This window comes from Dasypus novemcinctus, chromosome 21 (assembly GCF_030445035.2).
Source record: "Dasypus novemcinctus isolate mDasNov1 chromosome 21, mDasNov1.1.hap2, whole genome shotgun sequence".
Taxonomy (NCBI): Eukaryota; Metazoa; Chordata; class Mammalia; order Cingulata; family Dasypodidae; genus Dasypus; species Dasypus novemcinctus.
Window position 1 is genome coordinate 86,680,920 of NC_080693.1, and position 12,448 is coordinate 86,693,367.

General features: G+C 43.7%; 1 protein-coding gene across 6 annotated transcripts in view; it reads left to right on the top strand.

Annotated features, from left to right (window-relative positions):
• Positions 1 to 12,448, top strand: part of TBCD (tubulin folding cofactor D) — a 241,723-nt gene that overhangs the window by 62,023 nt on the left and 167,252 nt on the right. For all 6 annotated transcript variants that reach the window (XM_058284969.2, XM_071210865.1, XM_058284968.2 and 3 more), the window contains 2 exons: positions 378 to 423; positions 2,193 to 2,325. In XM_058284969.2, coding sequence (XP_058140952.1) covers positions 378 to 423; positions 2,193 to 2,325 — 179 coding nt within the window. The remainder of the gene's footprint in view (positions 1 to 377; positions 424 to 2,192; positions 2,326 to 12,448) is intronic.

Here is a 12,448-nt window from a genome sequence, read left to right on the forward strand (position 1 = left end):
AGGTGGGATGGTTTGACCTGAAACTTTCATCTTTGAAGTCTTTATGCACAGGTAATTTTAAAACTTGAGATTATTTAGTCTTCCTTTTACAACCTAATGCCTTTAACTTCAGCCTGGACATGTTAAAGACACTGCTGTGCGTGGAGCTCACCATCTGCCCTCCAGGCATGAGCAGGGCTTTATCGTGGAAGTGGCCTCTGCAATCTTCCCTCCCCCATCTATTTCCTTTTTTTGTACATGGAAATAGTCTCATTATTTGGTGGTGACTATTTAAGACAAAAATATTTGGAGGATGGAATAAATTGCTTTGCTAACCTGTATTTTAAACTTGAAAATGTACTTGTAGCATTTTAAAATGACTTTTTTTTTTTTTTTAGGCTCAAATATTTAAACACGGAAAGCGTGAAGACTGTTTACCCTTTGGTAAGGTTTGTTTTTACAAGATGGTGTGTTTGCCATGTGAGTTTGCCCATGTGTGATCAAGTGTGTGTCCTTAGCATTTTAATCTATTAAAACCTGAAGCTTGATATATTTGGACACTATCGTAGTTCTTTGTGTGTGTGTATGTCCCTTGTGTGTATTAATTTAACTTTTAGTAAAATCCCCTAATCATTAGAAATTTCAGAAATTGCTCAGGCCTTGCCTGGAGGTTGAGGTGGTCGCAGTGTCCCTGCCTGTGTGCTCGGCCCTGGGGGCCTTGTTGTGGGCAGTGGCGCCCCCTCGTTCCTCTGGGGTCCCAGGGGCAGTTTAGTTCCCATTGGAATCGTGGCTGCATCTTTTGGCCTCTACCTCATTCTCTTAATTTTTGATTGCACCTCAATTTATGAAAAGAAGTACAGTGTTTCTCTCTGCAGAGAGGTTTACTGCCTGAGAAATTTCAAGGGACTCTTATGCGTTAGAAGATGTCTGCATTTCAGTTTTGAACCATAGTCTTTTTTTTTTTTTTAAGTTTTTATTATGGAAAATTTAAAAACATGTATCAAGGAAGAAAGAATGGTGTGCTGAACCCCCATATTTCTATCTTGAGCTTCGAGGTGCCTGATTCACGGTCAATCTTGTTCCATCCATACTTCTTTGCCCTGCCTCCCACCCCACCCAGGCATCATGTCTTTTCTTTGTATATTTCAGTATGTGTATCTAAGAGATAGGGACTCTTTCTAAAAACCAACTTCTGTGTTACCTTCACATCTGAAAAAGTGAGTAGTGGTCATGTAGTAGAGGCTGTCCTGGGTAGGCTTGTATGTGGGTACTCCATTTCCATTTTGAATTGTCCATTAGATTACCCAGTTTAGTCATCGTGCACTATTTGGATTTTTTTTTGGAATATATTCAAGGGTTTCTCAGCTTATTTGACATTAAAGATATGCATTGGTAAAATAAATGGACCCTGTGCTGGCTTCAGTCTCCATGTGCAAGCCAGTGGCTCCCCAGTGTCTTCCCACAGCCAGACCACGTCCCTGCCCGTGTTTTGGAGCTCTGGCTTCCCTTAGGTCTGGACGCTCCTCCTTGGAGCACTCTGCCTGAAAGCCACTCTTCCTCCCGGCTCCAGCACCACCAGCTCCACCTCCTTGCCCCCGCCACGTTCCATGGTCATGAGGTGGTCTCTGCTTCACCTCACGTGTATCTCTAGAGCCAGCATGGCTTTCCACGTTGTTGCTCCTGTCTTCATGACTACTCTGCCTTCCATACAAAACACTGCCCTCTAGGCTCTCCTGCCTCAGTGTCCCCCTGGCTCGCCCGCCTACCCCCCAAGTGGCCTTGGCAGCAAATGTCCCTTCATGTCATTGCCTAGTCACACTGGACAGTGTGAAGGGGCCCCTTACACTTCAGGCTCCAGTCCACTGTTGCCTGTGCTTTCTTCTCATCCTCACGTGCTCTGGCCGCTCTGACCCTTTGCACATGCTGCTGTCCTTGCTCAGCACGGTCTCTCCCTCTCTGGGATACTTAGCTCTACTGGCTTCCATCCTTTCTGCTTCACAGTGAGGAAGTTGAGTAGATTCGTCTGTAGCTGTTTCTGGTGAGTGACACAGAAGAAAGGGGCCTTTAGGCCTAGGTTGTCATGGCCCTGAGCCTTTTGGGGCTCTTGTAGAATTGCCTGTGGTTTTAGTATTTGGCTATCAAGTACAGATGATGCAGTTTGGAAATTACGTGAACTCCCTTGTACCAACCATGTGTTGTGTTGTCCTCTGCAGCTGCCAGCGTTCTCGAGTGCCTTGATAAGTGCAGGCTCTCTGAGAGTAACCAGACCCTCCTCCGAAAGCTTGGGGTGAAACTCATCCAGCGGCTGGGCCTGACCTTCCTGAAACCGAAAGTGGCCAAGTGGAGGTTTGTGACCGAGTGGAGAGCATCTTGTTCAGTTGACACTGTGAACGTGTTCCTTTCAGGTGGCAATTGCAGAGTAGACAGATTAATGAAAAGTGTCTTCTGCCCTCACTTTTCCCTTATTTTCAGAATCGTTTCTGATTTTTAGAGGCACAATCTTCTTTTTCATCATTCCCTAACTACTTCTACCAGGTAGAATGATTGCAGCTGGAGTAAGGACAAGAAAAGATCATTTCTGTGCTTTATGTGACATTTTATTCAGCCACCGTGCAGCCTTATGGATTGGGCTGTGGGAGGAAGCTCCACTGTAATTAATAAATCTGAACCACAGGCATCTATTAAAGAAAATAAGGCTCACTTCTTACGGTTTATTCAGAAAATGAACTCCCTTGCTTATTCATGGAATTGTGCCTTGGCCTGTCAGCAGCCTGCTTTAATTAATAGATCGGTTGTGAATTGTGGCTCACACAGGAAAAGACTTTTTAAAAGTGCTGGAATGCTTGTGTTTTTAATAACCTTCCATTTTATATCAATTACTAATGTGCATACTTTGGGGAGGAATTACTTGATTAAGTTCAGCCCAGCCTTTGTCCCACATTTTAGCAAATTCTGAGGAGATGTTTTACTGAAATACCTTCTGGATGTTCTGTGTACAGCTGAATTCTATAAAAAGTTGTTTATAAGACTAAATGTCAGTGGCTAGTTTCCAAAACATCGTTGAAAATTACTTTTTTGTGCTGTAAGTAATAATAATGTGAACATTACTTAGTAGGAAGCTAAATAGTTCATTACATAATTATTTTATTCAGTGTGTATTTCATAGACTATTATATATTTTTTATAACAATGAACTTTATTTTTAGAGAAATTTTAGATTACCGAAAAGTTACATTGAAAGTACAGAGGATTTGCATGTAGCTCACCCTCTCCCCCACCCACATTTTTCCCTACTAATAACATCTTACATTAGTGTGGTACATTTGTTACAATTGGCGAGCCAATACTGAGGCATTGCTTACTAATCAAGGTCTGCAGTTTACATTATGGTTTACATTTTGCTCTGTACAGTTTTATAGGTTTTGACAAGTGTTTAATGACATGTATCCATCATTGCAGTATCATACAGAACAATTCCAGTGCCCTAAAAATGCCCTGTGTTCCACCTATTCTTCCCTCCTGCTTCCCTCAGAACCTCTGGTAACCACTGTCTTTATATCAATGTTAATTTTACTTGCAGTTGCAGATACTCTGTCTTTTGGATGGGACTTGTCCATCATCAGCATTTTGTTAGCTGTCCTGGCGGGCTGAAGAACTGGAGAGTTGGTGTTGGCTGCAATTCTACTGAGATTCAGGGCTCAGCTAGCATATGAACAGACCCAAGATTTATGTCACTGGGGCATATATTTAATGTGTATAGTACTAATTATATGTCCAAATAAAAGGGGTAGAAAAATCATGTGTTAGGGAATCTAACTTTATTATTTTGGGGAAATAGATTATCTTATATTCCAAAGTAAGGCCCACCAAAGGGGTGCTGATGTCATGGAGTTGTGTGCCTTGCCTGTAACGTCTGGACTTCCCTAGAGCTCTCGAGAGCACTTTTATTTGAGGCTTGTTTACTGTGGCAGTTAAGGAGAACTGCCTGAGATCTGCAAAAGCGTAATGTCTGGAAAGACCTCCTGACTCACTTTGAAATCTCTCAGCCATATTAGAAACTCTTTCATATTTAATGTTTCCTCCTTTTGGTCAAGGTCTTTTTCCAAATGCATCACTGATTGGTGCTTGCTAGTAATCCCTCAGTACCAGGGAGGTTCATCCCTGGAAGTCATGCCCACGTTGGGGGTAAGGTATTGAGTTTATTTGCTGAGCTCGGCTTAGAGAGAGGCCATATTTTAGTAACAAGGAGGTTTTCAGGAGGTTAACTCTTAGGCATTAGTTATTGTTAGGCTAAGTTTAAATTATACAGGAATAAGATTCATAAGTATAAGCATTAAAGTCTTGGCATATTGGCCTGTTTTCTTCTAATAGGTACTATCTATATACTCCAGAGATTTTTGCCACTTTATTTGAGAAAGTAGCAGGACTCCCCAGGATGGGAGTTTAATGTTTTGTTGGTTACTGTCGGGGCCTTCAACCACGGGAAAAACACACCTACAACAACACAAACACATTCATATCCCATAGAGGCATGCCCCTGGTGCACCTGTCCCCACGTATCCCCCCCCAACACCCAGTACCAATGACACCCACTACCATGGATCCTGAAAGAACTCTCCCATGATTGTATTCTCAACCACAGTCCTCCTCTGCAGAGCTCACTGAGCTGCACATTCACCTGTCCCATCCTCCAGCCCTAACTCCAGCACCATGGATGCCCAAACCCCCACTCCCCACATCTCCACTCACACACTTGAGTGCCATCAACCATACTCATGTTGCTGCACCATCACCTCCGACCGCTGCGAAACCACCACCATCAACCTTTTCATAGATTCTGCCAGAGTGGACATCGGCTCACCAACATCTACTCTCTTTCTATCTCCTAGTAGCCTATCTACCAGACTCTGCCTCCATGAGTCTGCTCAGTATCCTTAGTTCATATCAGTGAGATCATGTAGTAATTGTCCTTTAGTGACTGGCTTACTTCACTCAATGTAAGGTCCTCAAGCTTCATCCATGTTGTCCATGTCAGTACTACATACCTTTTCACAGCTGAGTCATATTCCTTCGTATGTATTTACCATTGATGGACACTTGGGTTGCTTCCAACTTTTGACAATTGTGAATAATGTTGCTATGAACATTGGTGTGCATCTGTTTGTGTCCCTGCTTTCAATTCTTCTGGGTATATTTCTAGTACCGGATCATACAGCAAGTCTAAACTTAGCTTCTTGAGGAACTGCCAAACCATCCTTCACAGTGGTGGCTCCATTCTGCATCCCACCAGCAGTGAATGAATGTTCCAGTTCCTCCACATCCTCTCCAACATTTGTAGTTTTCTGGTTTTTTTTTTTTTAAATAGCCTCTCTAGTAGGTGTAAAACATAGTTTTGATTGGCATTTTCCTCTTAGCTAGTGACGTTGAGCATCTTTTCATGTGCTTTTTAGCCATTTGTATTTCCTCTTTGGAAAAATGTCTATTCAAGTCTTTTGCCCATTTCTTAAGTGGGGTGTTTGTCTTTTTATTATTGAAATGTAAGATTTCTTTATATATACTGAATATTAGGCCCTTCTCAGATAAGTGGTTCCCAGATATTTTCTGCCCTTGAGTAGGCCTTTTCACTTTCTTGACAAACTCCTTTGAAGCTTAAAATTTTTTAATTTTCAGGAAGTCCCTTTTATCTGTTTTTTCTTCCATTGCTTGCACTTTGGATGTAAAGGTTATGAAACCATTTCCTAATACAAGATTGTAGATGTTTCCTTACATTATCTTCTAGGAGGTTTATGATCTTGGCTCTTCTTTTATATCTAGGTCTTTGATCCATCTTGAGTTAATTTTTATATAGAGCATGAGATGGTGATCCTCTCTCATTCTTTTGGGTATGTATGTCCAGTTCTCCCAGCACCATTTGTTGAAGAGGCCATTCTGACCCAGTTGAGTGGGCTTGGTAGACTTGTCAGTTATCAGTTGGCTTTGTATGCATGGGTCTATATCAGAACTCTTGATTTGGTTCTGTTGGTCAATATGTCTATCCTTATGCCAATACCATGCAGTTTTGACCACTGTAGCTTTGTCGTATGCTTTAAAATCAGATAGTTTGATTCCTCCAATTTCATTTTTGTTTTTCAAGATGTTTTTGGCTATTCACGAACTCTTACTCATCCAGATAAGTTTCATAATTGGCTTTTCCATTTCTGTAAAATACACTGTTGGAATTTTTATTGAAGTCGTAAATCAATTTGATTAGGATAGACATCTTAATGATATTTAGTCTTCCAATCCATGAACATGGAATATTCTTCCATTTATTTAAGTCTTTTCTGATTTCCTTTAGCAATGTCGTGTAGTTTTCTGGGTATAAGTCCTTCATATGCTTAGTTAAGTTTATTCCTAGATATTTGATTCTTTTAGTTGCTGTTGTAAATTGAATTATTTTCTTGATTTCCTCCTCAGTTTGCAAAATTATTATTGTACAGAAACGCTTCTATGTTTGCATGTTGATTTTATATCCCACCAATTTACTGAACTTGTTTATCAGCTCTAGTAGATTTATTGTACATTTTTCGGGACTTTCTCCATATAGGATCGTGTCACCTACAAATAGTGAAATTTTACTTCTTCCTTTCCAATTTGGTTGCCTTTTCTTTCCTCCCTCTCCCTCTCCCTCTCCCTCTCCCTCTCCCTCTCCCTCTCCCTCTCCCTCTCCCTCTCCCTCTCCCTCTCCCTCTCCCTCTCCCTCTCCCTCTCCCTCTCCCTCTCCCTCTCCCTCTCCCTCTCCCTCTCCCTCTCCCTCTCCCTCTCCCTCTCCCTCTCCCTCTCCCTCTCCCTCTCCCTCTCCCTCTCCCTCTCCCTCTCCCTCTCCCTCTCCCTCTCCCTCTCCCTCTCCCTCTCCCTCTCCCTCTCCCTCTCCCTCTCCCTCTCCCTCTCCCTCTCCCTCTCCCTCTCCCTCTCCCTCTCCCTCTCCCTCTCCCTCTCCCTCTCCCTCTCCCTCTCCCTCTCCCTCTCCCTCTCCCTCTCCCTCTCCCTCTCCCTCTCCCTCTCCCTCTCCCTCTCCCTCTCCCTCTCCCTCTCCCTCTCCCTCTCCCTCTCCCTCTCCCTCTCCCTCTCCCTCTCCCTCTCCCTCTCCCTCTCCCTCTCCCTCTCCCTCTCCCTCTCCCTCTCAGCAAGTATTTGATCAGCAAGTATTTTGATGAGGATTTGATGAGTATTAGGGTGATGTTGGCATCATAGAATGAGTAAGATAATGTTCCCTTTTCTTAAATTTTTTGCAGGAGTTTGAGCAGGACTGGTATTAGTTCTTTCCAGAATGATTGGTAGAATTTTCACCTGTGAAGCCATCTGGTCCTGGGCTTTTCTTTGTTGGGAGGTGTTTGATGATTACTTCAATCTCATTACTTGTGATTGGTCTGTTGAGTTCTATATCGTCTTTCATCAATGTAGGTTGCTCATATGTTTCTAGAAATTCATCCATTTCATCTAAAATGTCCAACTGTTGGCATACAGTTTTTCAAGGAATCCTTTTATGATACTGTTTCTGTGGGGTTAGTGGTAATGTCTCCTGTCTCATTTCTGATCTTATTTATTTGCCTCTTCTTATTTTTCTTTGTTAGTCTAAGGGTTTGTCAGTTTTACTAATCTTCTCAAAAAACCAGCTTTTTGTTTTATTCTTTCTAATGTTTGTTTATTCTCAATTTCCTTCAGATTTGCTCTAATCTTTATTTCTTTCTTGGTGTTTGCTTTGGGATTAATTTGTTGTTCTTTTTCTAGTTCCTCCAGGTGTGTAGAGGTCTTTGATTTTAGCTCTTTCTTTTTTGAATGTGTAGGCATTTAGGGCTTTATCTTTGCTCTCAGCACTGCTTCTGCTGCTTTTGCTATGCTGTGTTCTCATTTTCATTCACTTTGAGATAGTTACTGATTTCTCTTGCAATTTTCTCGTTGACCCACTGATTGTGCCTATTTTGGTTCTCTGTCCTTTATTGATTTCCTGCTTCATTCTGTTGTGGTCAGCAAAATTGCTTTGATAATTCCAGTCTTTCTGAATTTGCTGAGATTTTTTTTCTGACCTAGCCTGTGGTCTAGCCTGGAGAATGATCCACGAGCACTTGAGAAGAACGTCTACCCTTCTGTTTTGAGGTGTAATGCTCTGTATAAGTCCATTAGGTCCAGTTCCTCTAATGTGTTATTCAAGATCTCTGTTTCTTTATTGACTCTGTCAAGATGTTCTGTCTGTTGGTGATAGTCATGTATTGAAGTCCCTCACTGTGACTGTGGAGGCATCTATTTTTCCCCTTAGTTTTGCTAATATTTCCCTCATGTATTTTGGGGCACCCTGGTTAGGATCATAAATATTTATAATTGTTCTTTCTTCCTAGTAGATTATCCTTTTTATTAATATTTAGTGTCCTTCTTTGTCTCTTACAGCAGTTTTGCATTTAAAGTCCATTTTGTCTGTTATTAGTATGGCTACCCCTACCTTTTTTTGTTTACTGTTTGCATGTAAAATCTCTTTCCAACCTTTCAATTGCAACCTGTTTGTGTCCCTGGATCTAAGGTGAATTTCTTGTAGACAACATATAGATGGGTCATATTTCCTTATCCATTCTGTCAGTCATTGTTTTTTGACTGGAGAGTTTAATCCACTAACATTCAGTACTATTAATGTAAAGGCAGTACTTTAGCCATTTTTTCTTTAGGCTTATATATGTCATATTTTATTTTTATTTCTCTTTTTATCTTTTAGTTACTCTTACTAATAAGTTTCCTTCCTATATTTTCCTACATCTCTCCTGCTTTTTTCTTTCAACCTGCAGAACTGCTGTTAGTATTTCTTAAAGGTCAGGACTCAAATTTTCTCAATTTCTTTTTATCTGTGAATATTTTGATCTTTCCCTCAGTTTTGAATCAAAATTTTTCTGGATACAGAATTCTTTTTTTTTTTTTTTTCAGGTTTATTTTGTTTTTCTCTCCCCACCCCCTCGTTGTTCGCACTTGCTGTGTCTGTCTTCTTTCAATTCTTGACTGGCACTTTTTTTCTTTCAGCGCCTTCACTATCTTCACTATTCCACTGTCTTCTCACCAGCATGGTTTCAGATGAGACATCAGCACTTAAATCTTATCGGCCTTCCTTTGTATGTGATGGCTCTCTTTTCTCTTGCTGCTTTCAGAGTCTCTCTTTGTCTTGGGTGTTTGACAGACGGACTAGCACTGTCTCTTGAAGTAGGACACTATGGCTTTTTCTGTTTGGAGTGTCCTGGGCTTCCTGAACATGTACATCCATGTCCCTCCTACCAGTTGGGGAGTTTTCGGCCATAATTTCCTCAGATGCTCCTTCTTCCCCTTTTCCCTTCTCCCCCTGGGATGTCTGGAATGCATGTTTGTGTTGTCATTAGTTTCCCAGTGTCCCTGCTAAATTTTTCCATGTTTTATATGTTCTACTATCCTTGCGATTTTGGACCCCTATCTTTGACATCACTAATTTTTTCTTCTGCCTATTCAAAGTTGCTATTATACGATTCTAGTATATTTTTAATTTCTTCCATTTCCATTGTGCCTTTCATTACCATAAGATCTGTTATCTTTTTATGTATTTTTACAGTTTCCTCTGTGTGTTCCCCCAGTGTCTTCTTTATATTCTTTATGTCTTCCCTTATCTTATTGATTTAAGGATATTTCTTTGGGCATCCTTCATTAGTTGTTCCACAATCTGTGTCTTCTCCTGATTTTATTTGTTCAGTAGACTGGGCCATCTCTTCGTGTTTCTCAGTATGGCTTGTAATTTTTTGCTGATGTCTAGGCATCTGTTTAGCTTGATGGGCTTATTCAGTTGGTTTGTTTCTCTTTCTAGTCTAGGGTTTTATTTTTGTTTGGCTTTCTGTTAAGGGTCCTCTTTGTTACTTGGTTCCACTTATTCTATTTCTTTGTAGTTGTCCATGTTCAACTGAAAAAATAACCCACAAAAAAGGAAAACAAAAGCCCGATTTCCTGGTGGCTGTCCTCTCCCCTGGTGCTGGCTTGGTGCCACCATGCACACCTGATAGCCCGGCAGCTCTCTTCTCCTGGAGTTGGCTAGGTTCCCCTCCAGCCGCCCTCTCTGATGGCCCCTGTGGTCCCACAGCTTCCCTTCTGCCAGGCAGGTCTGCCCACATTCCCACACTTTCTGGGGGAGGAGTGCAGCCTGCCACTCCCCACTCCCCTGTCTCGGATCTCCCCCTTTCGGGGGTTTCAGTGTCTTCCTCCTCCTCTCTGCTGCAGGGTGTACCCTGCTGGAGGTCCCCTGAGTGGTCCTGGGAAAGGGTTTCCTGTTTGGAAGCTGTCCGCATCATGTGGATTGTGTGTTTGTGGATTGTGTGTTTTTTTGTTACTTTTTTTTTTTTAAAGGAAACTTTTAAAATGTTTGTCTACATATATTCTAATTGCTTGGGTTTTAGACAGTGTGTAGCAGAATTTTTTTTTTAAGACTTCCTTCAGCCTTTTAATGGACTTGAGTTGATAGAAACCTAATCCTAAGAAGGAGAGAGGAAAACAGGCTTTTCAGTGGGTCTCTGGCCCTTTTCTCCCCTTCTATACCTGGTCTCCCTGCCCCTCCATCCTAGAAATGAACGTTAGTCCTCTCAGCCCCAGTTTAAAAAGACACCAGTACCCATGATGGGGGACTGTTGTTTTGTATAGACTGGGCACCCTGGGCTCTGGGGGCTGGCCCCCTGCCTCCCCGTGGCTGCGCCCATCCTGGCCACCTCCTGCTGCTTTGCTCTCCTAGGTGGGCTTCTCCATCCCAGTGGTCCTTCTGCAAATTACATCAGGTTTTCTTTTTTTAAGTGGGAGAGCATCGGGGAAGCCTCGGCGATCCACTGTGTGACCTGCTAGGTGATGTGTAATGTAGCTGTTGGAAAGGCCGTGCCGTAAGCCTGTGTGGGCCTCGAGGAGGTCACGCTGCCATGCCGCATGCACAGCAGGTGCACCTCAGCTCCACTTCCGTACACGGTAGAAGCCTGCCTTGTCCTGTGGACCTGCAGCAGGTAGCTCATGGCCCAGCCTAGTCGTGTGGCTTTTCCAGGGCCTTGGGTGAAAGCTGGGGGCATCAATCAGCTCTTGCTAGGCCTGAATTCCAGTGAATCCCCAGCATCTAGTCCCAGCCCCACACCAACAGTGCTCACACACCCGAGGGGCCATTCAGGGGCCCCAGGGGAATTTTTATGCTGAACTTTGGGATTCCTTCTCTGCTGCTCTCATCTCTTCCACATTCTGTTCCCACTTGGCAGCCCTCGACATTTTTTTCTTTTCACTGGGCAAGTCTGCTGCTGTCTTCTTGGGCTCTGTTTCTCTGTGCTCTTGTTAAGTGCCTTTGGGGAGAAGACTGAGGCAAAGGGGAGGGGCACCTCGTGGGCTTCCTCTCTTGTAAGAATTGTAGCCTTGCCTTAGTTGTCCCTTGCTGCCTGCCTGTGGTTGGTTTTGTGGTTATTTATGGCAGAAGGGTGAGTCCAGCAGCAGCCTAAGGCTTACTGTCTTTCCAGTTTCTTACGGTGTTCAATCAAATCGAACATTTCATGGGCACATTCTCTATGAATCAATTAACATATGTCCTCCTTTGAGTGCCGGTTGTTTGTGAGTCGTTATGAAGGTGGGTGACATTCTCTTGACTTAGTTATCTATGTAACACATTACTCCTAAACGTAGCAGCTTAAATTTGTTAGCAGCTTAAATATTTTCCTTTTTAGTTTCTCAGGTTAGGGTCTCTGGGAACGTCCTCACTGGCCCCCTGGGCAGGGTCTCTGGCTTCATGAAGGGTTGGCTGGGGCTGCAGGCATCCCAGGGCTCGACGGGAGGAAGTCTGCTGCCAGGCTCCCTGTGTAAGCTGCTGGCAGGGCCCAGCTTCTTGTGGGCTGTTGGCCAGGGGCCTCCCTTGGTGCCTTACCCCTGGGCCTCTTCCTCGGTTGCTCCCCGTGGCAGCTGGCTGTCATTAGAGTGAGCAAGTGAGAGCGCACATGGGGGCGAGGAGGACTGAGCTGCAGTTGTGCTGTAGCCCAGTCTCAGAAGGGGTCCTTCTACCTGTGCTGTGTTCTGGGCACGAGGGTCCGGAGGTGGGGTCTATGGGGGGCCATGTAGAGGCACTGTCCCTCTCCTTGTTTTAGAAAGTAGGAAACTGAGGCTCAGGGAAATGGGATGCCGCATCTCATTTCTGGTGCTGTCTCCAGAGCCACGATCCTTGGATGCTGGGGCCTGCCTCAGGCTGTCGCTCCAGCACTTATCCTGTAATCTGCACTGGGCACTTCTGTGTGCCAGGCTCTGTCCTGGGCTGGGCCGGCCCAAGATCCAGGCCACGCAGGGGCAGCCAGCTTCCAGAAGGCTTGGCCAGCGTTTGTGGAGCCTGCCTGTGCATGGCCCACCACCCTCAGCAGCTCTGGCTGGAGCAGCGTGCTCAGATGAGGAAGCAGGATGCTGTGGGGCTAGGAAGTGTGCAGGGTGGCAA